The sequence below is a fragment of the Maniola jurtina genome, chromosome 2, assembly GCF_905333055.1.
Source record: "Maniola jurtina chromosome 2, ilManJurt1.1, whole genome shotgun sequence".
Taxonomy (NCBI): domain Eukaryota; kingdom Metazoa; phylum Arthropoda; class Insecta; order Lepidoptera; family Nymphalidae; genus Maniola; species Maniola jurtina.
The window spans coordinates 4,345,248-4,372,838 of NC_060030.1; the positions used below are offsets into that span (position 1 = coordinate 4,345,248).

General features: G+C 36.0%; 2 protein-coding genes across 3 annotated transcripts; one reads left to right on the forward strand and one right to left on the reverse strand.

Annotated features, from left to right (window-relative positions):
• Window positions 1-307: 307 nt before the first annotated feature.
• Window positions 308-27,298, reverse strand: LOC123877592 (protein rolling stone-like). 2 transcript variants are annotated; one of them, XM_045924407.1, is made up of 6 exons: window positions 27,089-27,298; window positions 16,489-16,639; window positions 15,420-15,631; window positions 10,804-10,944; window positions 9,962-10,189; window positions 308-4,840 (listed from the first exon to the last, which is right to left on the reverse strand). In XM_045924407.1, exons 1-6 carry the CDS (start codon window positions 27,132-27,134, stop codon window positions 4,689-4,691), a joined length of 930 nt encoding a protein of 309 aa, XP_045780363.1. In that variant the 5' UTR covers window positions 27,135-27,298; the 3' UTR covers window positions 308-4,688. The 2 variants fall into 2 exon arrangements, with proteins under 2 accessions (XP_045780363.1, XP_045780356.1); XM_045924400.1 differs by lacking the exon at window positions 27,089-27,298 and adding an exon at window positions 24,322-24,510.
• On the forward strand, window positions 5,033-8,092 carry LOC123877578. Its single transcript, XM_045924398.1, has 2 exons — window positions 5,033-5,465; window positions 6,355-8,092. The coding sequence occupies exons 1-2, from the start codon at window positions 5,362-5,364 to the stop codon at window positions 8,069-8,071; spliced, it is 1,821 nt and encodes a 606-aa protein (XP_045780354.1). The 5' UTR covers window positions 5,033-5,361; the 3' UTR covers window positions 8,072-8,092.
• Window positions 27,299-27,591: the final 293 nt, after the last annotated feature.

Below are 27,591 nucleotides of genomic sequence, written 5' to 3' on the forward strand. Positions count from 1 at the left end.
AAAATAACGCGTAGGTACCTACGGCTTGTTCGCAACTTAGGTACGATACCTACTTATTCGGTATAAGTAGCTAATGTTCCCAGTATATACGTATATACCAGTATATACGTATGTGTACCGATATTAAAAAGAAAAGATGCAGATATTCTTCGACACCATATTTAGGTGTGTCCACTGCCCACTATTTAAAACGGTAATAATTCATCGTATGGCAGGCATGCCTATATAGGTACCTAAGAGTTATTGCTATTAAATTTTTCTATCACATGTTTGCTTGAAATACGCATAAAACAAATAAAACGCTTCATCATAAGAAAATTATTTTTATTATCACGATAAATAATCACTCTAATTTATTATTCGATCAAAATCAATTATATTATATTCGAGTATCTGCTGATATTTTGTACCAGTTCATTCATGGACTTTAGATAGGTACCTAAGCGTAAATACACATTTTATTGCCTACCAATTACTAATTGAATACAATCAAACTAAACAAATTATTGCATTTCATGATAGTGATACTTACTAACTAGCACATCCATGCGATTTCGTTACCTCAACAAAAGGTGGCAAAATCAAGAGTTCAAATTGAATTCGAACATATTACTACTGGCAATTTGATGACTGTACTAGTAGATGATGCCCAATTGCCCAAAAAAAATCTAAGTAGGTATATCATTTTTTACACCGATCTCCGATCGTTTCATATCGTCCATTAATTAAAAAAAAATTATTTGATAATAAAATTATGTTTGTTTAAATTATATTTTATAGAACAGCAAAGGTCTGGCACGCGCTGGCTCTCTCTCTCTATAATTATCATCAGTATGAACTGCTTTATAATATTGTTTTTGTTTTGACTTTTGAGCTTTTGAGCATCTTCTGCTGTTTTCATCAAATACAGATATGACTATTTTAATTTATTACATTTCGCACAACTTATAAACTAAACACATGCACTTTAAAATACCTACTACTTGCCTGAAAACCGCATCACAGTTATGCCAGAATATTTATATTCAGGCTAGGAACGATCACATTATGCCTACAGATCACATACGAATACAATCACTGTGCTGGGTACAATAAAAATATAGGTCTTATCTACATCTAGATTCTAGAGCTTATCTAGAGGCTACATGCAAAGATATATAAAACTACAGATAGGTACCTAGCATAAAGCTCAAACAATTATTGCATTTTAAAAAGTGAAGACAAATTCGTGCGTTTGTGTCTGAAACAGATAGACGTCGAGTTTACGCACCTTTTGACGCCTACAAATGTGCTTCAAAAAATGGCAGTCCATTACCAGGGTTGTCTAGGTACAATCTAGATGCTGCCTAGTTTTTCTCTTAGTTGTTAGTTCCTTCTCTTCGCCCTAATACGTTATCAAATTTTATCAGGGTCTAACTTTATACAAAAACTTTTACAAAATAAAGAATTGGAAAAATGAACCGAGCGATTTTAAAGCCATAATATAAACAAGCGGATTTACCATGTTTATGTTGTAGGTATAGCTACATTGAATACCTATATCAGAAGATTCTGTTTATTTTTACTTTGGCGCTTATGGCAGTAAATTTTTTTCCCAAATTTATTTCTCTTTTACATGATTTTCAAAAATACTGTGTTAGTGAAAAATCAAGTTGCATAACTTTAATCTCAAATAGTGAACACTATTACTTAATATTGCGAAAAATGTAGGTATGTCCGTAGCTACCTACTAGGTACATTATATAGGTACATTAGAGAAAATACAAAAATTCATATAAACATTACGTATTAACTAATTATTCTTGTAATTTTCTTAGTATTTGGTAGCAGCACTTTTTGTATTATTATAATACAACTATCGCTATAATTGATCTATGTGGTAATAAGCAAATATTTTCCTTACAAACACGGAAAACAGCCTAACGTATAAATGCCTGTTACGAACTTGGAATAGCTAGATGCCGCATGTTTATTATAGTAGGTATAGTATGAAAGTAATAGTGCTTTTTCTCTTCCCTATGATGACATCATGTGAGTCATTTAGTGATGATCACAATGCCCAATCAGTAATCACAAGTTTCAATCGCCATGTATCAGTGAACCAACAGACTGACTGGAGAGAGGATCGATTTTTCGTATTCGGAGAGAGGAAAGTACTGACAGAGGGATGAATATAAAATAGGTCCTTGACTCAAATTTCGGACACGCCTGGACAGACGGCTTGCGGCATCTAGCTACTCCAAGTCTAAGTAATTGACGACATATTATTATAGATTCAGAAGTGGGATTATCCTTATCAATTATAATTATGTAGATTCTACATAATTATAATTGAATTGAATAATAAGGACGCTTTTAGCTTTAGCGTTTATTAGCTTGAAAACTACTAACGTCAATTATAGGGAATTTGATATACCTACCAACCTACCTACGTCACGCCATTATATGCCGTCATCTATTCATATAAACAATTCTTATGTATAATACATAGGTATATTTTTTTTCAGCCCTAATTAAATTCAATGCATAGATAATATTATTAGAAGCTACCACGATACGTTTTGAATTGCGCATTTTATAAATTTACAATTATACAAAACTGGTATTATAGGTATAGGTATTTTATCGTAATAAGAGTATTATACCGCTTACCTAAATAATGATTAATAATACCTTTTTATTTATTTTATTATATTTTACTAAACAATACTGGCCTATCGGAAGGGGACATTAAGTCTTATGTTTGTATTTAAAAATAAAGTACGACTAATATGCACCTTAGGATACAAAGGTATTCAGTAATGTAATATAAAAGATGTAATCAGAACGCTTGAAAAACTTAGCGTTATTGTTTATGTACTACCTAAACCCAATCCAATACCTGGTTGGTTGGCCATTTGCCTTATACTTGTAATTTTAATGATATAGTATTTCAAATCTGCAATCTAGTGTGCAAAACTCGGAGTCTATGCCCCATCTACGACGTGGCATTGACCCTGTGGGGCCTATCTATGTAAGTTCGTTAACCTCTAGCTCAGTCAGATGTTTTATTTGCAATACATTGCTAACTTTTAAAAAATACGGATTTATTTTTGCGTTTTTGTGGTAGGTATGTATTATATTATCAGTACTAAATATTATTGCCTGTCTTCGTTTTTGCTAGCATTCTAATAACACCCATTATGTAATCGCCACCAGTGGCGGTACGTAGCAGTGCATTTTAGTAGACGATGGAAAGTCCATAGTGAATACCATATTTCGATGTAGAAGTTCGATAGTCTTTAGTAGATTTCGGATAGGTTATAGTGGGTTATAGCTTTAAGAGGAACAAAATTGGGGGTTTAATACAAATATTGAAGACTTCTTGTGCCCTTCTTCTATTAATAAAGAGTAAAATAATATCACAAATCGTGCTAAGCGATATTTTTCATTAAAAATACGCATAGTTTTTGGCCTTAAAGCATTTGGCGTTGATATTGCAGTAAAATATATTATAATCTAAAGCTAAAAAACGTATACAGTAACTACAAATAAATGCATAACATACCAAAACCGGTTTAGATATCTTCCTCTTCTTTGCCCTAATTTTCACAGTATGATAATAAACATAAATACAAGGCCTAATTATCAAATACGAGTGCAATTAAGTTTTAAGCTTTCAGTCCAACATTACCCAATTCTTTCAATCAATATAATCAGAAGTAATCGATTATTCAAACACCATGTAACATCAATTTTCTACTTAACAGATTTTCTACTTAGCATACGATCTAGAAGTCGTAATAATTAAAGTATCATTCCTTTTTTTGAGCGGACTTGAAAGGAATGTGAATTATGTAATCTTATGTTTTGTAAATCTGCACCACTTAACATACTCAGTAAAAATTCAATTCAGCAAATAATTTGCTTGTTGCCAATTTTTCAGTTTTTGATCAAGCATGTCTATAAACAAGGACTATGGTTTTTTAATACTTACGCCGCATTCTTCCACCTAAAAATTAACATTTGCTCTTTTACTCCCTTTGACTAAAGAGGAACAAACATCTTCACACCACAAATACACAAGTATTCAAATTTCAATATAATTATGTTGTATATTCGACATCCTTTTGTTATTTCAATCTTTTCTCAATATACAACAGCTTTGAATGTTAACCTGCTACAGTTGAATGAAGATGTAAACCATATCCATAATGGCCATAGCAGATAACGATGCTTTTATCATAAGCGACCGGCGGTTTTGGGACTGCATCGACGCTGCATCGCACTGACGACTTTCTGAATTCGAAATCACAACTTTTAGCGATTGTTTCGATGCGACGTCGCGTTTTAACGATTTTCTTTGTTGAAATAATAAATAATATAATCGACACGATCACTGCGACTGGAGATCATATTCGTGCAGAATGAAGTATTCCATCGCGGCATTAAGCTTCCGAAATGCAACTAAATCGCCGATCGCTGATGCTAAAAGTCGTGCATTGCGTCTGTAATGGCCCTAAATAATGACAAAACGCTAACATTACGTTAAATAAGCATTAAAATCTCAACTCAAAATCTCGGATCATAATATACACACGTAGATCCATTGCACTGGGATCTGACCCTTGGTGTTTGGCAAACATTGATAATGCAGATGGGTCCAATGGGATTCGCAAGGCAGTGAATTAGATCCGTTTTCTTGTAGCTCAGTGCGTTGGCAGCGTGAAGCGTTCGGCGGAGGATCGAGCAGGCATCACCCTTGAAGCGATTCTGCAGCGTGCGAAGGCAAGGCACGTCGCCACGCCATGCGCGAACATCATCACAGCTGCGCAGAGGGCGACGAAACCGAACGCCGAGCCTGGAAACACAAGAATTTCTGTTACTTTGGATTGGTCATACCTACTCTTCTCAGAATGAGAAGGGTATGGCCAAGTGCGGAAACTTCACACACCTTTGAGAAAATTATGGAGAACGCTCACTCTCAAAACCATCTCCAGTAAAAGATAAGTAATGTAGTTTTACAATACATATTTCTTGTTTGAATTGTTGTCTAGTATCAAAAGCCGCCAGATCCAATTTTATAAAAAAAAAAGTTAGAATGCTCTATGGTTTCGTTTTCTTGAAGACTTTGTTTCCCTAAATTAAATTAGTATCAATCTCCGCTAGATCGCTAGCAAATTAAGATCAATATCTGTATTTATTTTCAAAACCCGCCATATCCTTGATCACTGAGTTCCATTCCCCGCTAGATCCAAATAGACCAATCAAATCGCAGGATTTTGACGGGCAACTGTCATGGCGTCCTTGGCATCAGTATGGCCGTTCGTACATTGTTATGTGAGTTTCGTGCTGCAATTTAATTGAATTAAATGGTAAACAATGGCCGATTTGTTGAAAAAAATTGAAAAAGTTCCGCCTAATGAGGCAAGGAAGCGAGGCGTCAATAAAGAAAACTGGAAAAGAGAAAGAAAACGTCGAGAAATGTGAGTCAAAGTTTCATTTAAATTGGTATAAATTACATACAGGTTGTTACAAAAGTGTCCGTTTTAGTGATGGTTTTTTATTTTATTATAATGTTTAGACCAAATTATTTTATTTTATAAAAAATAACAACCGATTTCATTTAATGAATAAATGTGTAAAATAAAGATTGAATCTATCTAATGAAATTATTATTTGCCCGTTGCAAGTTAAATACATGTCGGATTAATTTGCAAAATTATAATGGTTAGATTAGTGTCATTTTCATTTCATCTATAAGTACTTATAATAAAACTGTAACGGGTCGAATTCTGTACATTGAAGATATTTGAAAAATTTTTTTTGGTGGGCACTCAATGATCGATACTGAAACTAAAACTGCAATTTTTTTCATTTTTGTCTGTCTGTCTGTCTGTCTTTCTGTCTGTCTGTCTGTCTGTCTGTCTGTATCACGGCCGCGCTTCACGCGGAAACTACTGAATTGATTCAAATGAAACTTGGCACAATTTGAGCTCATACTACGAGGTAGGACATAGGATACTTTTTATCCCGAAATTCAGCAAGGTCCCCGTGGGAAAGGGGATGAAAGTGTTTATTGATTTTCATGAAGATCTGATGAATAGTTTGGAGACGAAGAGAGGAAATCCTCAACGGGTACATGTAAATCGCTCTCGATCAGTGTAATAGCTTAGTAAAATGTAGATTGTTAACCATTTGGTAAAGACACTAGGTAAAAGCACAGGTAAAGGCGCAGGGTACATAAGGTAAGCTTATCCTTGCGAACCCGGAGCGGGTCAAATGTCTAAATCCACACGGACGAAGTCGTGGGCATCAGCTAGTTCATAATAAAATTGTGAACACTTTAAAATATATACAGGTTTTTTTTTTCAGATATGCTTCGAAATCCTTTCCGCAACCTCCTCAGTGCAATCATACACATAACAGAACTTTTCGTTGCTCGACAATAAAGATGCAAGATATTGCTCGAATGCACCGTAATTTCTATGAATTGCGAAGTAAAATTGATCAAGATAATTTCATTCTGCAGCATTGCCGTATTGCAAAATGTTCTAGAATTAGGCTGAAAAATGAATCTAGAGGTCCAAAAAATCTAAGCGCAGAATACTATGTTACGATTAAAAATCCACATAAACAAATAAGAGTTTGTAAAACTGCCTTTCTTAAAATATTAAAAGTGGGTAAAGATCGAGTCACAGGAATCTTACAGAGATCTTTTAAAGATGGAGGGAGTGTAGCAAAGGAGAATCGTGGTGGCAACCGTAAAGAGGCACGATATGCCGAAAAACGAAGAAGGGTAGAGGAATTTATAGAGACTTTAGAAGCTGCAGAACCGCATTACTGTAGAGCCAAATCGTCTATTAGACTATATTTACCACCAGAACTTAATATCGTAAAGCTCTGGAAAATGTACCAAGAGCAAGTTCAAGAGACACCACAGCTTAAAGTTAAACAATCATTTTTTCGTGACATTTTTAACAAGAAGTATAATGTTGGATTTGGATCTCCTTTGAAGGATACCTGTTCGCGATGTTTTGAGCTGACTAGAAAAATAGAAACTGCACCCACAAGTGAAGAAAAGGTAACATACATGACGCAGAAACGCATACATACCTTAAAAGCTAAGGCTTTCTATGAATTATTGAAAGTTGAACCGGAACATTGTATTTCACTATCTTTTGATTGTCAAAAAAACAACCCACTTCCCAAATTACCTGACCAAGCGGCTTACTTCAGTAGGCAATTGAATATGTACAATTTCACAGTTGTTATCGGCACTTCCAAATCAGCTTTGGATAATGTACGTACATACTATTGGTGTGAAAACGAACACTCAAAATCGTCAAACGAAATTGCAAGTGCAGTCTTCCACACATTGAACAATCTGGCAATTCCTGAAAATAAAACTAAAATAAGATTATTTGCTGACGGTTGTGGAGGCCAGAATAAGAACACAATTCTTTTGGGAATGTGTTCAAGTTGGTTATTTTCTAATGCACCATCACATGTGAAACAACTTGAAATTATATTTCCTATGGTAGGACACTCGTTCTTACCACCGGACCGCATATTTGCAAAGATAGAAAGGGAGACAAAGAAAAAATCGATTATATGCGATCCACAAATTTATGTGAATTTATTCAAGGAACATGCGACTTGTTTTCATTTAGGCGATGGCAACGTGGAAGTGCGTGATTGGAAAAAAGAAGTCACTACAACACTTAAAACTCCAGGAAACTGGCATTTCAGGTTCAACCCATCAAAGCGTTTTATACTGCGCCGTGGTCGACAGAACGTTAGTGTGCAAGGTGAAGAAAACTATCGGAATGAAATTGGGCAACCAAAATATGTCACGAAAAGGGGAAAGCATGTCACTGATTTGGCACCTGCAATTTTGCGAAGAGGAAACAAAGTGAACTTTAAAAAAATACTTGATGTAGCAAACCTTTTGAAGAAGCATTTCGGTGAAGATTGGAGAACTATTGCCAGTTTAAAATATTATAAAGAAGTAGAAGAAACTAATGACCAATTTGAAGAACATGAGTACCTTCAGTGTGTTGCACTAGAAGAAAGTGAAAACTTTATTTAACTAATTTCTTTACATTAAATTTCTCAATACGAAAAAACTTTTATTTATAAATCCTCAAAGTTTTTATTTTAATTTCAAGTTACTCTTTATAACATCCTGTATAATAAGAAAGTAAATGTCAAAATCCGCTACATCCATTGAGCTGAATAACAAACTCCGCCAGATCCATAACTCAGTATCAATAACCGCTACATCCATTTTTTTTATCTTTTGTTAGTTGTATAATTTAAAATCTAAAAACAATTTAACTTGATAACTCCCAGAAATATCAAAAGTAATTTTACTTTAAATTATTTAAAATGATATAGTATTTGTAACTTTATTACAGAAAAAAAGCCATTTATTGCAAAATTTACTTTTTTGGATCTGACGGATTTTGATACTAGACAACATTATATCATAGTACCTACCTGTATCCAAAAATTCTTACCCAGAATTTGCCTATAATATTTTGATGATAATTGTTTTTCTGTCTTAAGAATTATTATGATCTACTCGTAAATGCAAATCATTGCTACCATATCGCGCGCAGGTGTAGGTAACAATCACATTCGTCATTATGAAACTATTTGCTATCTATCGTGAAAAATAAACTCAATACTATGATTTCCTAGTATGGATGTAGGTAGGTGTTTATAATGAAATAAGAACCCTTGGCAGAAATCATATCATGTACAAGTACCTGCAAGTATTTCTTAAAAGTTCAGACGATAATGATATAGCAAAATTATCATAGTAAGTAAGTAGGTAGGTACCTACTTATATAAAATAACTCAATTTTGATTATAGAATGATTTTCGGATTTTGTATGACGGGTTAGCTCAATAGGGATGATGACTATACTAGTCAAATCAGCGACTTTTTATCAAACGTCAAAACGCTCGCTTAGTATAGAAGCTTGTATGAAATACACAGATTGTGACGTCATACATATTTAGTAGTAATTAGTACTTTTTTTAGTTAAATCGATAATTTGAAATGGTTAGCAATCTTAAAACTAGCAGCGAATGTGGATTTTACGAATTTTGGGAGACTCTATTTAATAACTGTCAAGAAATAATTTCTTTTTGACCTAGGCATCATCCCATTTATTGTTTGTCGGAGTATGCTCGATTGGTATCAAACCCATGCGGGGTCCTTCCTTCAGAGGCCCATGAATTTAGATGCCGGACGGTTCCGAAAACAAGTCGGGCTTACTCCGACAAACAAATAATTTACGCCGTCCATCATACGTACCTATATACCTACCTAAGTATATCCATTCTGGTTTAAATTTTTCCATATAATATATTTTCGTGTTCTAAGTAGGTCATCTATTCTCTTAGTCTGAGGCGGCATATTAAGTTCATTAAATTAATTGGTGCAAAACATAAAGTTCAAGATCAAGACGACAAGACAACACCTAATCAGTTGTAATTTAATTCGAGAAAATTTTTATGACATCATTGGTCTTGGTCTACTTGCCGTCATTAAAACCGAATAATTTTCTCAGAATTTTTATACCTAAATAATAGACATCCTACTGTCACTGAAGGAGAAAGAAGTAGGTAACAAACACTTAGAATCACAATAATCCACGCTATTGTTGTCCAGAAGTATTTTTACGTGACACCAGCTGTACCTACCTACTTGTTTTTCATTAGTTTGTGTTCGTTACTTTTGAAACTTTGGACAGTTTTTGTTGGCATTTGCGTGTGGAACTCTCAGACATGCAGGTTTCCTCACGATTTTTTTCTTGACCATTAAAGCAAGTGATATTTAATTGCTTAGAACGTACATAACTCCAAAAAGTTAGAGGTGCCTGGGATCGAACCTCCAACCTCTCAATTAGGAGGCGGACGTCTTAACCACTAGGCTCAGTGAGCTGCTACCTAGTGGAAAGTAACTTGCCTGGTTTATTCCAATCAAGCACAGGATATATGGCAGGTAAACCAATTCGATCGGTACCGCCAACCGCCCAGTAAAATGCGCTGAAGACACCGTATGCCAGGCCCGCGCCTGCGCCGAACAGCGCATGCGCCGCACGCACGGGGTGCGCCGTGAGTGCCAGCTCTACGAGCATTACTAGAGAATTGCCGCCGTGGACCAGCAGGTTTAACGTGTTGATCTCATGGATTCCTGAAAGCCATAATTAAATAGAGGGTCTTACAATATTCGTAAAATCAACGTCCACTGTTGGTAATTATCGATTTAACTAAAAATACTTAGTACGGCAAAAGTCGAGTGTTTATGAGGTCACATCTATGTATTTCATACAAGCTCCCATGCCATGATAAGAGAGCGTTTTGACGTTTGAAAAAGGTTGATGATTTGGCTTGTAGTCAACATCCCTATTATTATAAGTGGGTACCTATTATTTTTAAAGGTACCCAACAAACTTGCAAGAAAATTTCGAAAAAAAAAAAATAAGCAGGACAAGAATTCTCGAATTTAAATGCAAGTTTGACGTTACGAGTAGGACATGACTAAATTACAACATGGGGTTATTCAAGGGGCGGACCAACAAATACCTGAAAGACCGGCAACGCGTCGGCGGTACCTCTGGTGTTGCAAATGTTCATGGGCGGCAGTAGTCACTTAACACCAGGTGACCCGCCTGCTCGTTTGCCCGCTATTTTTTATTTAAAAAAACATTTCGAATATGGCGTTGCACTTCTTCGTTGGAACTTATATCTAGTACCTGTGCTAGTCATGTACTAGTACATAGAAATTTTAGGTAAGTATACACTTACTTGGATCATGCACTAGGGTCCAGTAAATAAGTGTGATGACGAAAGCCAGGTCGGTGGCGATGGTATGCGCCAGCCAATAGGCGCGGCACAGAGCGGGCGTACGCTGTCTTCGCGGCATTGGGATTTCTTCGTCTTCGCATGCTAAACAATCAGAAAAGCTTAGTAGAATTATACCCCTTCTTAAAAATTAAATAGGGAATTTCCGGAACTTCTAATAAAACGTCGAAGCTTTGTCGTCACTGGCAGGCGTCAAATGTTAGTTAGTGCATTTGACACAGGTAGCCCTACAGTAGCCCTATATTTTTTGATTTTCCGTCACCATGCTCCATAGCCTAATATTTAACATATCATCGATTCAGGATCAATTCAAAGGAGAGTTCTTTCCCTCGAAACTAAATGCCCTCTCTCTCTCTCTCCAGTCGTTCCCTAATGACTGAGGAACGTCATCACCTTCCTGGCGAATCAACATTTTGCGGTAAATCCTTCCCTCGTGCTATGATATGCTTCTTTTTCCTTAGGCTCTTTTCACACTGCATTCGATGATCGATCCTAACTCCTTATCTGAGGATTCTCGATCCGAAAGTAGGTAGCCTGCGTCGTCGCGTCGTCGTACGCTTTTACTACGCGCGCACTAAACCGAATTTTGTTTTACGGCTTCATCGGATTCGGATCGGATTTGGATTGAACGCAGTGCGCAAAGAGCCCGTAGTAACAACTAACCGGATAACAATGTCACCCACATGCGGCACGTCAATTATCGTTTGTTACGGCATCGGTTCGGACGTCAGTACAGGAATGAGGAACCAATAAGGATAATTTGTGACGGGTGGCCGCTGACTGCGAGTTAATTGACGCGAAATTGTATCAATCAACTGCACTGTAGTAGGGCTGCCCAATATGATTAATCCGTTTATTCACCCTAAAAAGCCTTTCTAGGATGTTTGTTAGTATTCTCAGAAACGTGACGCACATCCACCGCGAACCAAAAATTCCTCTACTCCGTCTGAGTGGATAGACAGACGTACATTTCCGAGTACCTACAGATACCTACACCCTATAAGGGTGGTGGTGGTTAGATAAACAGAGTAAGCCGACAAATAAATCAGAATTTCGGATTATTCTATATCTATCTCCAATCACCTATTATAAGTGATTAAATAGCCCATTCCATGCATAAGCCTTCTCCGCCGATATAATTAATTACATTAATAACATTAATGAAGATAATAAAATGCTCTCCATCTTTATGCCCGCTTTACGAAACCAATCTTGAGAGTTTAGTACCTTATAATAGTTTCGTGCGTGAGGGTGAAGCAAACCATCGATCGTGAGGAAACTTGCATGCCTGAGAATTCTCCATAATGTTATCAAAGCTGTGTGAAGTCTGTCAATTCGCAGACTATAACCAAAATGACTGATAGTGATAACTGCTAATTAGCTAAATGTATAACTTATAAGTAGATAAATATATCACGAGTGGTTTTTCCGGGCAACATTTTAGAACAACGGTTAGCACCCATATTACACCATATTAGGTTGTTACCAGAGAGGTGCCATGCCATAACTACTAGAGGTGAAGACCCACAGAAAGTGAAGACCCACAGGGCAATAAGAGGACTAGTCGTGCTTTTTGTCATTCCGTAGGAATTTGATCTTTATCATATAACTCTTACAATAACGTACCAAATGTAAAGAAGACAGAAGTATGTTTTATTAGTTCCAAGCCTAAAACTCTAAAATAAGGTAGAGATGATATCTGACCAACTCATAGATTAATTATCGAAAATTAAAAAAAACATATCTCTAGCATTATTCCAGGCCCAAATTATTCTGATTTTTGTGGTTCCAGCCAAGACTACATCTTTGGTGTTGAAATCATTAGTTGGGCGCGTTATTTATACGCCTGATGTAGGAAGGTAGTTTCTCTAGCAATTAGATATCTCTCTGTCTATAGCCGTGACATTGGATAAAACGTGGATAAAACTCATTGTCACGCACACTTGCGGATACAACAATACGCTACGAACTGATTCGATCGCAACATAATGCCTGTAATAATGGCAATACTGTAAAACTAGTATTATTAGATAGATGCCATTAGATATATTTTATTGCATAGTATTGTATTTTGTGTTATAAATACTTAGACCGAATAAAAATAGTTTCGACCGTCATGCGAATTACATAATAAAAATGTATGATCTTTTATCTATTGCATTTTAATAAAAAAATATTCTCAAACAGCTTTATTAGATCAGAAGAATTGTGCATACCTCTTGTAATTAGATTAAATAACACGGTACACAATCCACTTACAATAAACAATTTAAGAATTAAACAATCTACTGAAGAAAAATACTTAGGTTTAACGATTGACAGCCAGTTAACGTGGAAACCGCACATAAGTAAAGTAAAATCAACATTGTCATCTCTTCTAGGATCGCTATATGGTATAGTTCGATGTCTCCCACGAAAGGTTCGGATAAACATTTATAACTCACTCGTTAAACCTCATCTTGATTATTTGATAGAAATATGGGGCAGTGCGGCTAAAACTAATTTAAATTGTTTACAAGTAATCCAAAACAAAATAATAAAAATTCTTTATAATTACGACTTTCTTACCCCCAGTAGAATTATTTATACGGAAACTAAATTAATGAATATCCTACTAATGTATTACTATAATACATGCATATTAATTAAAAAAATTCTATCAAAGAAAATTCATTCAGAATTATCATTTAAAACTAAAAGGGAACTGGGATGCCGACCTTTGCGTAACGCTGATAATATCTCTTTAAAAGGAGGTTCACGCACTAACTACGGTACAAAGAATATAACTTTTGAAGGAGCACAAATGTTTAATAAATTACCTACAGAAATAAAAAATATTACTAAGATAAACATTTTCAAAAAGAAACTTAAAGATTTTGTGATTAAAAATATCTGAATCGGCTCGTGCAATGTGTAAGAGCATTGTCGGGTACATTATAGATATTTAGATATTAGACTACCTTACCCGCTACTACTTTACGATTGTGTTGTTTCTTACCGCTGTGCCGAAAGATAAAATTTGCTTATATTAAGTTTATTACTGTAATTTCTCATTAAGTGAAATTTGTATAATTTCTTTTGAGAATAAAATTCTTTAACCACAAATAAATATCTGACTAGTGACAACGTAGATGCCTTAAGATGCGTAAGATGACTTAAATAGTAAAATAAAATAATATTATAATATGCTGAGATATTATTAAAACCGGCCAAGTGCGAGTCAGACTCGCGCACTGAGGGTTCCGTACCTACTCAGGTATTTTTTCCAACATTTTGCACGATAAATCAAAAACTATTATACATAAAAATAAATAAAAATCTGTTTAGAATGTACAGATAAAGCCCTTTCATATGATACCCCACTTGGTATAATTATCTTACTTTGAAAGCTAAGACACATTTTTTTTTAAATGAGGGGGTTTCAGATTTATTCCTGTATTTGTGCTATAAGACCTACCTACCTGCCAAATTTCATGATTCTAGGTCAACGGGAAATACACTATAGGTTTCTTGACAGTCAGACAAACAGAGAGACAGACAGACAGACAACAGTGTTCCAATAAGGGTTCCGTTTTTCCTTCTGAGGAACGTAACTTTAAAAAGAGACATATTTATCTTGGTAATTTCGAAGTCTGATAAGTTTTATCAATTTAAATGAAGGTGCATTATACCAGTATGTATGTGGTCTGTTTCTCCATGGACGCAACTCAATGCACGTGACAATATATCAAAACAAGCATTTGATGATTGTGTACACGCGACTCAATGATACAAGTTGATTGTTCCGAATGAGCGGCGGAAATTCTTTGAAATGCTAACGGACAAAATCACGCAAAGCTCCTTGACATTGCTAAAATCATAATCCCATTCTCAAACATTACAATAATATCATTAACTACAACTACTAAAGTAACTGGGTACAGCATTACCACTTTTATAAGTTACGCCGATGTACTTGCGCAGAAATCTTGTCCATCCGCTATTGGTTGTTGTTACCTACGCGCCATATTTTGTATGCGGGAATTATGAGAGAGAGCACGAGTCCTTCTTGTGTTTAAATCTTATTGTTAAGAGGGCTCTCTCCGTCACTCGTTTCATACAATCGTAGTTCCAATTTCATTTGAATATTAAGCAACCAAAGTCCATGAAATTTTGGAAAAAGTCCAAAAATTCCAGATTTCTGTTAAAATATTCGGTTTCAAAGTTACGCGGTCTTAAAAATTTTCATACAAATCTTTGAGCCCCTGTAATTTTAAAACTACATATTTTTAGAAAAATCTAAAACACCACAGACACAGATATTAGTTTCTAGAATATGTCTGCAAAATTTCATGGACTTTGGTCGCTTAATATTCAAATGAAATTGGAACTACGATTGTATGAAACGAGTGGAAACGAGTGACGGAGAGAGCCCTGTTAAGTAATTAGGCGTATATTTCATTGGTGTACATTCGGTTTTGGTTTGCGGTTGCGCTTGTCTGCGCAAACGAATTTTGCTGATGAGACTTATAAACTAACTAGTAGTAGTACTATGTCCTACTTCTTACTTTGTTACTTACGTAAATTGAAAGATTTCTGATTTCTGTAACGGTGGACGACCGCTAGCGCCAGACCGGCTTGCAGCACGATGAGCAAGTACCCCCAGTTGGTGAAATAGATGAACCATTTGAAATAGTTCAACTCCAATTTCGGCCCTTCATACAGACGCGGTAGACGTTGACAGGCAAAACTTGAGATGCCGATCGAAAGTACAGTAAGAAACAGTAGCCACCTGTTGACAATCAGAAAGAGAAGATGTTATTTGCTGTTAAAAATAAAAGGCAATTTTTGTCTGCCGGAAGAGTTTAGTAATAATAAATAATAATACACACGCAATAGTTTTTGCCCCCCATTTTTGCCAATGTCTGCTTATATTAAGATGTACCTGCCATATATTAAAATCTTCGCAGCTGAGTAGCTCAAGCTAAGAATAGTAATTTTTACTCTTGGATTAACGATTATGACATGATAATGATAATTACTGAGGCACAGGCAGAGGTAACATAAAGATCAAGTCCAGGACTCAAAAAGTTAGTCGTATTATATTCGGCTAGTGCAATCGGTTGATATGCGCTCGCGCAACTAACCCGCCCTCAAGAACTTTGCAATAATATTGTGCTTAAATTAATTTAGTTTGGTAAATGGACATATCTATTGAGTATCTTCCTATATCGTCATCATTATCAGCCGATAGATGCCCACAAGTTGGGCATAGGTCTCTTGTAAGGACTTCCATAGACCACGCTCTTGAGCCGCCTCAAGCCACCGTCTACGTATCACTCGTTTGATGTCGTCGGTCCACCTAATGGCAAACGCTGCGTTTTCCGGTACGAAACATTGTTTTTCGAACTACGTGCCCTCCCCATTACCACTTCAGTATCGCAAACCGCTGAGTTATAGTCGGTGTTTCTGGTTCTCCTACGGATCTGATTTGATCACGTAGACTCCAAGCATAGCTCTCTCCATTGCCCTCTCAGTGACTTTGCTGTCTTGTGAGGCCCATAGTTGGCGATCACGTCTCGGATCCATATGATACCACTGGCTCTGGCAAGGTTTGACCTGTGTATAAAGGCTCGATCCTTGACTCACCTATAAAGAAGGTAAAATGTAGCCGGTCGAGTGCCGTCTTGCCACTGGCAACAGGCGAACACGTGAGGAGGCGAGTGCTCCAAGTTGAGAGCTCGTCTGCTGGCCTGCCAGATTCTGCCCAGCATTGCCGGCTTACACGTTTTCTTCATTGCTGGGGAATAACTTTATAATATAGAAGCAGGCGTAACTTTGGCTGTGATATACCTACCAGGAACCAAAAGCTTAATTTGCAAATCTTTGCAACTGTGCATTGTAAGGTCTACACTTCCTGAGGATGCTCCAGTGTCGGAGCAAAACATGCGTCGAGTGTATATTGGGGATCTGTGTGGTGTTGCGTGATGGAGATGCGATTTGCTTGTCTTGACTACAGACTTGTCTGTTTCGGCGGATTATAGCAAATTAAGCTTTTGGTCCTTTGAAGATATTGTTGTGTTATATTCAAAGAGTTGTTTGCAAAAAGTATAAACATCAATATGATAATTTGCATTATTATAAAGTATGATAATAATATATGTAATTATTATGTATATTTATACCTTTGTAATTCTCAGATGTTATATGTGATTAAGTGTTTTATTTCATTACTAGAGGATGCCCGCGACTTCATCCGCGTGGATTTAGGTTTTTAAAGATCCCGTGGGAACTGTTTGATTTTTCGGGATAAAAAGTTGCCTATGTCAATTACAGGGACGTAAGCTACCTAGGTACCAAATTTCATACAAATCGGTTAAGCGGATGGGTTTTTAGGAATCCCGTGGGAACTCTTTGATTTTCCGGGATAAAAAGTAGCCTATGTCCGTCCCTGGGATATAAGCTGACCCTGTACCAAATTTCGTCAGAATCGGTTAAACTGTTGGGCCGTGAAAAGGTAGCAGACAGACAGACAGACAGATAGACAGACAGACAGACACACTTTCGCATTTATAATATTAGTATGGAAGTATGGATAATGTTTTTGTTCAAGATTCAGGGAATTGAACAATATTAATAAAAACATACTTCACAATATTATTTATTATCCCGTCATTATCCTTAGCAAGCTAAGAAAGGTCATTATAATTGTAAATGAAAAATCATCAGTTAAACTTGTTTTATTTTTTATGGTAAGACGTCGACAAATGAGTCGTATATCAAGTGTTTAAAAATCAATTGTTTTATTTAAGTTCATTTAATTTTAGAAATAAATCTACTTACCTATTGGTTCTAAGAAATTCAACAATAATTAATCGGAACGGCCATTCCGAACAAAAATCAAATGATCTATATTTACTACCAAAGGGCTAAACATTGACGTCATCGTAAATTCAATATATCTGAACTACTTTACTGCGGCAACTAGCAATATTCGATATTGTATACCTAACAATGTGAAAGGGATCGAGTGGGGTAAAAAACGATGGTTAGGCGTAATGCGATACCTATACCTATCTAGTTATCAATGGATACACCTGCATATCTACCTATACCGATACGATGGATACCTACGTGCCTACCATGCAAGAAAGAACAATTTTCCTATATACTACCTACAAGCAGTGACGGATTAAGACTGCTTGATGCCCTAAGCAATCCATGCCTGTGGGGCCCCCCTATCCGTATGTCAACTAGAATCGGTCTTTAATTAAACCTTTACCGCCTAAAAACATTAGTTTTTTGTAAAATAAGATGATGAGATGTAACGTACTTTAGAAGTGGAGTAGGTGCGACAACAATAAAAACCAAAGCATAATTATTGGATAGAATCAGGCGTTACTTTGCGGAAGTTCATATTTAGCAAGAAACAGTTAAAATTATTTTGCTATAATCCGCCAACAGAAAAAATCTGTATGGTCAAACATGCAGTTACAAGCTAAGCACCGCTTACCTCCCCAACCAAGCAATAAAGCCAAGCTCCCAAGCAAGCACTGCCACCACCACTCACATGCACCACCGCACAAGACTTTTCCACTACTCTCGACGTACGTTTCGCCCCGACACCGGAGCATCCTCAGGAGATTTAGACTTTACAATGCTGTATTGTCAAGATTGTCTTGATTTTAACTGTTTCTTGCAAAGCATAATTATTTATTTATTTATTGTAATGCGCCTTGCGGCTTTCGGGAACATTCGAACTGTCGGGCAGCGAGTGGGCAAGCGGGAGTGGGGTTATGATTCTAGATCGGACTCTATGTCAACTTAAAACGCGCGAATTTTCAAATTAGTCCTAGAAAAGTTTCTACTCTCACGTCACCACCAAAAAAAGTTTTTTGGTGACGTGAGAGTGAGACATGATGCCCTAAGGACGGATTTTTTGTGCTTCTTCGGGTGCCCCCTCAGACGTGATGCCCTAGGCAATTGCTTAATTTGATTAAGGGTTAATCCGTCACTACAAGCAAACTGTAAGAATATTAAAACATAATTGTATGGATATAATCATTGTTTGAAAACACAATGAACGGCTACGAAACTAAAATATATATTGTGGCTAATCCTAAATGTGCATGACCTGAATTTTATTTTTTGACTAGAACGCGTACTGTCTAGCATAGTAGCTTCAAGTAGGTAGGCACAAAGAATTCTATCGAGATAGGCGTAAAATAAAAATAAGTAACGTAGATTAGTGACACTGCTTCGATCGAGTGCAATTTTTGAAAATAAGTGAAGGGAAGGAATTTCCAAAAACTGAAACACGTAGGTTTTATTCCTGACTAGCCGATGCCCGCGACTTCGCCCGCGTGGATTTAGGTTTTTTGAAATCCCGTGGGAACTCTTTGATTTTCCGGGATAAAAAGTAGCCTATGTGCTAATCTAGGATATTATCTATCTTCATTCCAAATTTCAGCCAAATCCGTCCAGTAGTTTTTGCGTGAAGGAGTAACAAACATACACACACACACACACACACACACACACATACAAACTTTCGCCTTTATAATATTAGTGTGATTGAAAGTTCAAATAGGTACCAATTATTACATAATATTATATTATAATAGTAAAAGTTGACTGACTGACCGACTGATTGACTGATCTCAATTCTCAAACTACTAGATGAATTGGACTGGTGCGCAGATACCTATAGCTATTATGACGTAGACAGTAGACATCCACTGAGAAAGCATTTTTGCAAATTTAACCCCTTAGGGGGTAAAATAGGAGTTTGTTGTGTATTCCACGCGTACGAAGTCGCAGGCATAAGCTAGTCATGGATATAACTTAAAAATACACACTTTCGTACAAATTTTCAACCCCTAGCTAACTTCCTTACGTAAGTACCAACGTAAGTTAAGAAACACATATTTCTTCACTTCTAACTGACAACATATATAGTAAATACCATTTTCATGGATATAACTTGAAAAATGGTGGACTTGCATATACAAACTTTCATCCCTTATTTAAATCCCTTATAGGGGTGGAATTTCCAACCCGTGCGTTTTGTGCGTTGATAGATCAGTCAGTCAGTCAGGACAAGTCAGTCTTTTGTATTATTTATGTATAGACAAGTATTTTATATTATGTATAGGTTGCTTTAAATAATTTGTAATATAAATATGACCTTGTTCCCGTATTGAATATGTACAGTTTAATTTTCAAACTTTTTATCAGGACATCGGAAATCCATAAATTTTGCAACTTCTCCAATATGTGCCACATATGTATGACATGAACGACATATCTATGCATGAACGATAATGAACTTCAAATTGTAGCGACTGTATTCATAACATAAATCAGAATTCCGATGAAAGATAAGTTTTGAATACCAATAAAGACATGTATTGAGAGCTTTATTGGAAACGTAGTTTGGTCACAGTGATAACAACGGATGGGACTCAAAAACAACGGCATTACATTCATCAGACACTGCTTATATAAATTGGCCGTACTCGTATTAATGATAGGGAAACATTTTATAAATATTCATTACTAGCTGACGCCCGCGACTCCGTCCGCGTGGATTTAGGTTTCTCGAAATCCCGTGGGAACTCTTTGGTTTTCCGGGATAAAAAGTAGCCTATGTGCTAATCCAGGATATTATCTATCTCCATTCTGAATTTCAGCCAAATCCGTCCAGTAGTTTTTGCGTGAAGGAGTAACAAACATACACACACACACACACACACACACACATACAAACTTTCGCCTTTATAATATTAGTGTGACTATTTTACATTTAGTTTACTGTTTATGAAGTTATGTCTGTTTGAATAGCAAAATTAGAAACTTGCTTCCATAGAGTTTGGCGATCCCACGAGACTTAATAAGACAATTCAGAAGACTCTTCAGAGTTTCTCAAATCATAAGTTGATAATTTTAGTCGAATGTTTGAAAGCGGAAGTATTACAATGTGTATAATGTAATGAAGATATACTAAGTGAGCACAATGCTCCAATCTATATGATATTGCATAAGTACCTAGAGTACCTAATTCTTCCATTGAATAGTTGTATAGCTCGAAGAATGAAGTGTAAATGGATGACAATGTGTACAATACAAGCGTAAATCGATTTAGCATTGGTGAGCGGATGGAAGGAGTTGATATAAATCGCAAGAAGTGTGTCGTGATGAATGTCTGTGAATTACAAAGGGTAGCGTGTATATTTACTTACTAAAGATTATATTTTAGCAGCAGAAACTAAGATACTGCTTTCAAAATGTCATCATTTCTTGTAGTCTGTCAGTCTATTATATACTGTGTCAGTATGAATCACGCCAAATTCGATTAAGTGATATTGAAGTTTAGCAAAGGCAAAGAGACAAACGTATAAATTAATGTAAATAAACGTATAATTGAGCTTTGATAATGAGCAAATAAACGGGGTAGTTAAATACCAAAATTACGACTGTTATTTGTAGATGTTTTATTATTATTCTTCTAATTTTTAACTTCTAACTTCTAAATTTATTAACTTCATTTGTTTTCGAAAATATAGCTTTTAAAAATATCGTAGGTAACATTGATATAGGACGAATCTATTCTAAAGGTATTGTGCTAAAAACTTACTGGAAAACTTTTTAGAAACGTTACTTGATAAAAGCAGTCTATTTCTGTATTGGGTAGGTAGATGAAATATCTTTTTGATGGTTTGGCCCAAAGCATATCACATGTTGAGTGTGAGTCGAGACGGTTCAAGTGAATGTCAATGTTTGAATTGCAGTCAATTGGTTACAGTTGTCGTTGAACGGTTGCCGATAGATACTATCAATTGACCACCTGCTCTGGACTTCAAAGTCGTTTATACAGAGTAATAAGTCAGTTCATAATCATGAAACATTTTAAACTTAAATCAAGCCCGATGGATAACCGACAAGTCTCTTATGACCGCTATTGAAAGGGGAAGACGGGGATCTAAGGAATACGCTTGTCAAGTAAGCAAGTCATTTTACTTTGAAGGAATGTAACTGCATGACACCATGCAGGAAATACACACGGATTCCAAGGAGGGTATTCGTTACCTTCTCATTCTCAGTGTCAAGATCAAAGAGGAAATAAAGTTTACTGCATCATATCTGAATGTTAATTAGGTATAACCCTCACTTCTTTGTTGGCAAAAATTTGAAGAACGAAAGATTATTTCCCGAGGAATCAGCATTCTCTATCATATTATTTTCCTTAGATCATTTTTTGGTTTCGACAGGCTAACTAATATAAATTATAGGAATAAAGAAGAGGACAGACAAAAACCTACATCAATACATTGAGGAGGGACAAAAATTAAACGTAAACAAAATTCCAAGTAAGTAATGATTGAATTACTACCGATTGACCACCGGGTTCGAGTTTAATTGACAATGAAGGATAAAATTAAATTAATAATGGTTATATCCATTGATCCTGATTATTACTATCCAATTGTCGTCGCTATTAAGTAGATGTAAAACAAGAAGGAAGAAACTCCGGCGGCCGGTCCTTCAATCCAGCCTCCAGACGGTATAATGAGTAACAATGTTGGAATTGCAGTTTTAATTGGTGAGAGTCGAGTGGTGGCTAATAGTATCTGTTGATTAGCCACCGGCTGCGAATACATTAATAGAATCATCAATGAAAGGCTATTAACACTATCATATTGGCATTGAAAAAAAAAATTAAACATTTAAGAACTTACAGGAACATCGACAGACATTCTAGTTGGTCTATCGCTGTTTTTCTAACGATTGAATTAGATATTAGACTAGCTGATCCATCATGCCTCGCTCAGCTGAAATTCGATTTACGTATGAGCTGAGTTTGTTAAAGGCTCTTCTCAGATCTTGGCGCGTTGGGAACCCTCGTAGCTTTGGTTTTAAGTTTACGTAATAAATTATCACCATTACATTATTATCTTACGAGTTCCACAACTTGACAATCAAAAAGTGTACAATGGTAGATACCAATTTGAATAAATTATTTGATTTGATATACCTATGTATAGATAGGCAGGTAAACATAATTTATAACCTCTATTATTTCTGGAAAAATTGCTTTCTAATGGTGAATGAATTATTAAAACTGTTTCTTTAGTTTTAGAGTGTATCGTTTACAAACAAGCAAACCTTTATATAATATTAGTATAGATATGTAGCTAGTAAAAGGCCATCAGCTGCTCCGGAATCCGTTATAGAATTGACAATGAAGGGTAATTTATAAGATGATCATTATACCTATTAATTGTTCGATTGAGATCAGTATCGAGCAATTAACCTAGAGATATTCTAAACATTAATAAACTTGTAACTACCATCTAAAGTTCTGAGGTAGGTAAGTAAGTGTATGATACCAAATAATACCTACTGGCTAAGTCCAAGTCCTTAGTGTAGCACTTGAAGAAACATATACGAATGGAAAAAGACATAGTATCAACCATCAGCTTATTATTTACAATGTAAAAAGACTTTAATTTCTGGATAAATAAGTACTTAGTTATTGTTGTCCTTTTCTTACAAACATATCAATTCTTTTGAATTTTCAATTTGTATCTAATATTTCTACGTATCGTGATGGATGTTATGAAAACGAATGTAAAATTTGGGATCTAATTCTAGGTGACATATAAACGTTTGTGTTTATAAACAGACAGACAGCTGTTGTGTTATTGTTGACCTCGTCATGTGTTGATGCCTATGTGAAAAAATACTTTTAGATATAGCAATTTATTTTAATATACATCATCCAGCATATTTTTTTCACATAATAATCCGTCCGGGACAGTCAATCTAAATAAATGATTCCAAAATTATCCAAATGGGTATCTAGTTTTTAAATTGGTGCTAATTTACATTACAAGTCCTAGTTTTTGACCAAAAATTCAATGACCCACATACCTCACTTAAATAAAAATGTAGGTAGGTATGTGCCTATCAAATTTTATTCATTAGCATGGTTTTTTACACGTGCAACTGTGACAGGGGAAATTTCATTTTATTCAACTGTGTTATTATGCGTGGAAAATTGAAATGCATGTAGCTATTACGTAGGTATATATTAGTAACGGTTCTCACTTAACCTAAGAAAATATTGATCTTTGCTGTTTGTGAATTTTCGGATCGTAGGTATTTCAATGGTATAGTAACCATTGAATTTAATTGTATGCTATGAGTAGATCTACATATTATTATAAAGCTATAAACCGTTGGAACAAGGTACAATTTTCTGAATTTTACAGCTGCCAATTGACTGCTGAAAAATGTAACCTCGAAAATGTAGACTCATAAGTAGGCTGGCTTGTTTAAGTTCCTAATCATTCATACAAAATATGAGAATTACAACTTTCATATCTCAAGTTTAGACTCAAAAACACCTTGTGCTGCAAAAACACTTACTCGTCAAAACTATGTAACACAATACAACTGTACAACGTTATCTAGACTTACACAGATCCAATTTCGGCAACCTCATCCTTATTACAGTATTCAATATCAAGTTCATTGGAATTGCGCCGTAACAAAACAAAACTTTAGAGCTGTTGTTTCAAATAACAAGTAGGTATTTGTATTTTGGTAAATATTTTTATAATGTTTTTTATATGAAGGAATACATTCGTCATAGCGCGCAGGCGCGCAGCCCGAAACCCACTGCGGCGAGTCGGGATGTCAATATCACCGATAGACGAAGAGCTAGCAGTTACTATAGAAGTGCGGAAACCAGCCCAGAGAGAAGAAGAATGTGCAGATGAAAACTGAAGATTGCAGAACTCCTGTCCCTTTTATTACAAGCGTAGCGGTGTTGTTAATCTATTCAATGTAAAGCCATTGGTACGTTGTTAAAGATTCTACGTATAAGGTGACTAATATAAACCCGCGAAGCAATCGATTGTTTTTATAATCTAACTCAAATGTTGAACAAGTGCAAATTAAAAATTTTCAACACCCCCGACCAGTGAAGGTTACAGTAACTAGAAAAGAGCTGATAATTTTCAAACGGCTGAACCGATTTTCTTGGACTATTCCGCGCCTACGATCCAAAGTATCTGAGTTTTCCAAAACATCATTTTCAAATAAATAATTATGTATATCTAGGCAACGTCCATCTTGACAGCTTGACATTTGTCAATTGACACTTGAATATTATGAACCTAACGGTTATCTAACCTTCTTTTCTACAAGAAAACTAGAAAAGAGCTGATAACTCTTAAACGGCTGAACTAATTTTTTTGGATTATAGCTAAGAACACTCTCGATCAAGCCACCTTTCAAACAAAAAAAAGTAAATTAAAATCGGTTCATTCGTTTAGGCGCTACGATGCCACAGACAGATACACAGATACACAGATCCACACGTCAAACTTACAACACCCCTCTTTTCTTCTTGTTTGGAGGCTTTTTGTAGTGCCAGACCAGCACAATGCACTTCGCCAGTGTCGAGTAGCTTGCTTTTTTACAATTATAAGGGAACGCCTGTCACTGTCACCTTTTTAACGCGCTGTGGTGGGAGGCCCAGATTCGAGTCTTAGCAAGGGCAATTGGGGAATTCATAATTTCTAAATAGTCTCCAGTCTGCTCTGGGAGAATTTGGCTGGGGTTAGTCACCATCCTTTCGGCAAAGCCGTGCCACCAAGCGATTTAGCGTTCCAGGACAATACCGCGTAGAAGAACACCGATAAGGGGTATGGGTTTATTAAAACTGCTATATCCCTTGCTACCACAGTTGAGATCACAATCAAGGGCTGACTTGTCATGAAATAAAAAAAAATTAACAAACATCACCACCAGCTCTCTAAGTACAATAACCCTCTATTGCCTAGCCGGCTCGATTGGTATTAATTCTTCCATGGCTAAGTGGTCTCATGGCACGACAACTCAGTCAATTCCGTCGAATATTTTTTCAAACCATCGATTAATAAGCATTTGTTCTAATAAAAACAAATGGTCTTCTGATTTGTGACAATTGACGCGACCGCGAATTGGAATCCGTTAGCTCACTACCTATTTACATCTCATCACTATTCACATACTTGATTCTGGTCTGCCTAATTTGAAAGCCTATTTGATTGATAAAAGTTTCGAGTAAGGTTTCGAGTTGAGAGAAGTTTCGGTTTGGACTACAGGTACTAGGATGGACCAAGAATTTGCTAAGCAAAGGCGAAGGTTTGGCCTTTGTCTGGGGGCATTTCTAAGGATAGTCTAGGCCAATAGCCGTGTGCCGGTGTTTTGGGTTTAGAATATGAGACAAACAAAAGTAAATAACGGTCTTAGTGGACAAAGATGCTTGTTAATTGAAAAGTCGCAACTCGCAGGTAGATACCTCGAGTCGATATGTAGGTAGTTATTGAAACTATAAGTTAAAAAAATATTAAAATAGCTTGTTGAACTATTTGTCCAGGTATTTTTTTAATCTAGGTATTGGAAGGTTCTTAAAATTATTATGTGTGAGTTAGTTTTTATTTTAGTACTCCTAGGAAAGGCAAACTACGCGGGAGAGCAAGAGACAAAAGTTCGTGATCAATCTCTTAATTAATATGAACTTCAAGGCAAAAGTATACTGTTCTAGGGCTGTTAAAATAAAAAAAAAAGTGTCTCTAAATAGGTTGTAGGAGGACTGTGACTAGTTCCAAAAAAGTGCATTTTACAGGTTTGACGAAACGGGCTTGAAGTTGTAGGTAGGTACCTACGTCACTGGTTCGATTATGATAGAACCTTGCCATCAACCTTGCTACGTGTTGGATTTTCTGATTCAGCTTCAACTATTGAGCTTGTACCTGTTTCCTGCGGCTGTGATACTAAGTACATGACCTATTTATTAACCTAAATAATGGTCTTGCCAAAATATTATCAAAACCTCTTAAAATATGAAAATACTTTCGTTTCAGGTTGTGCCACATACTACAATCAGTATCCTGGCGATTCTATAACACTGAGTAGCTAAATGCTTTATTGATGGAAATGCCGGGGTAACTTATTCTTTAAAAGTATTGCAGGTGGGTATTTGAGTGGCACAATTACGTAAATAAATATTTTTCTTTTCTTAATTTGTAGGTAAAATACTATCTAAGTACCTACCTAAAGGTTACTATTAATTACCCATCTATATAAAATGCTGAAAAATAATAATTAGATATCTGTTTCTTTAGATTTATTCCTGATCACACATAGGTAACGTAGGTATTAAAAAAATCTACCTCTATTAAAATCTACCACTCACCCGTATCAGATGTCTCCAAAGGCACCAGCACTAAGTGTTTACACATTTTTGAAGTTTACTTTGTTTTTTCTGATGTTTATAATTATTTATCCGTTCGCGTAGTTTACAGAATGTCACATGTTTCCTCCTCGTGGCGGAGTGGGGCGCGTGCGTGCATATGCAATGGCCGGTCCCGCACTGCGATCGACTACTTACCGGTCGCGAACAATATAATAGGCCAGTGATTTCCAACCTGTGCGCTGAAAAACTATATAAAGTTACTAGCTGATGCCCGCAGCTTCGCCCGCGTGGATTGGTCAGATCCCCTGCAGCATCAGGATTGAAGAGTTGGACTCCAAATTTTTTATGAAACAATGTCGCAAAGTTCCTCTATCGATTAAAAAAGAAATGACGCAAATCGGTTCAGAAATCTCGGAGATTTCGGTGTACATAGGTAGAAAAACACAACTCCCTTTTTGAAAGTCGGTTAAAAAAGTAGCCTATGTTACACCCTGGTCAATCCT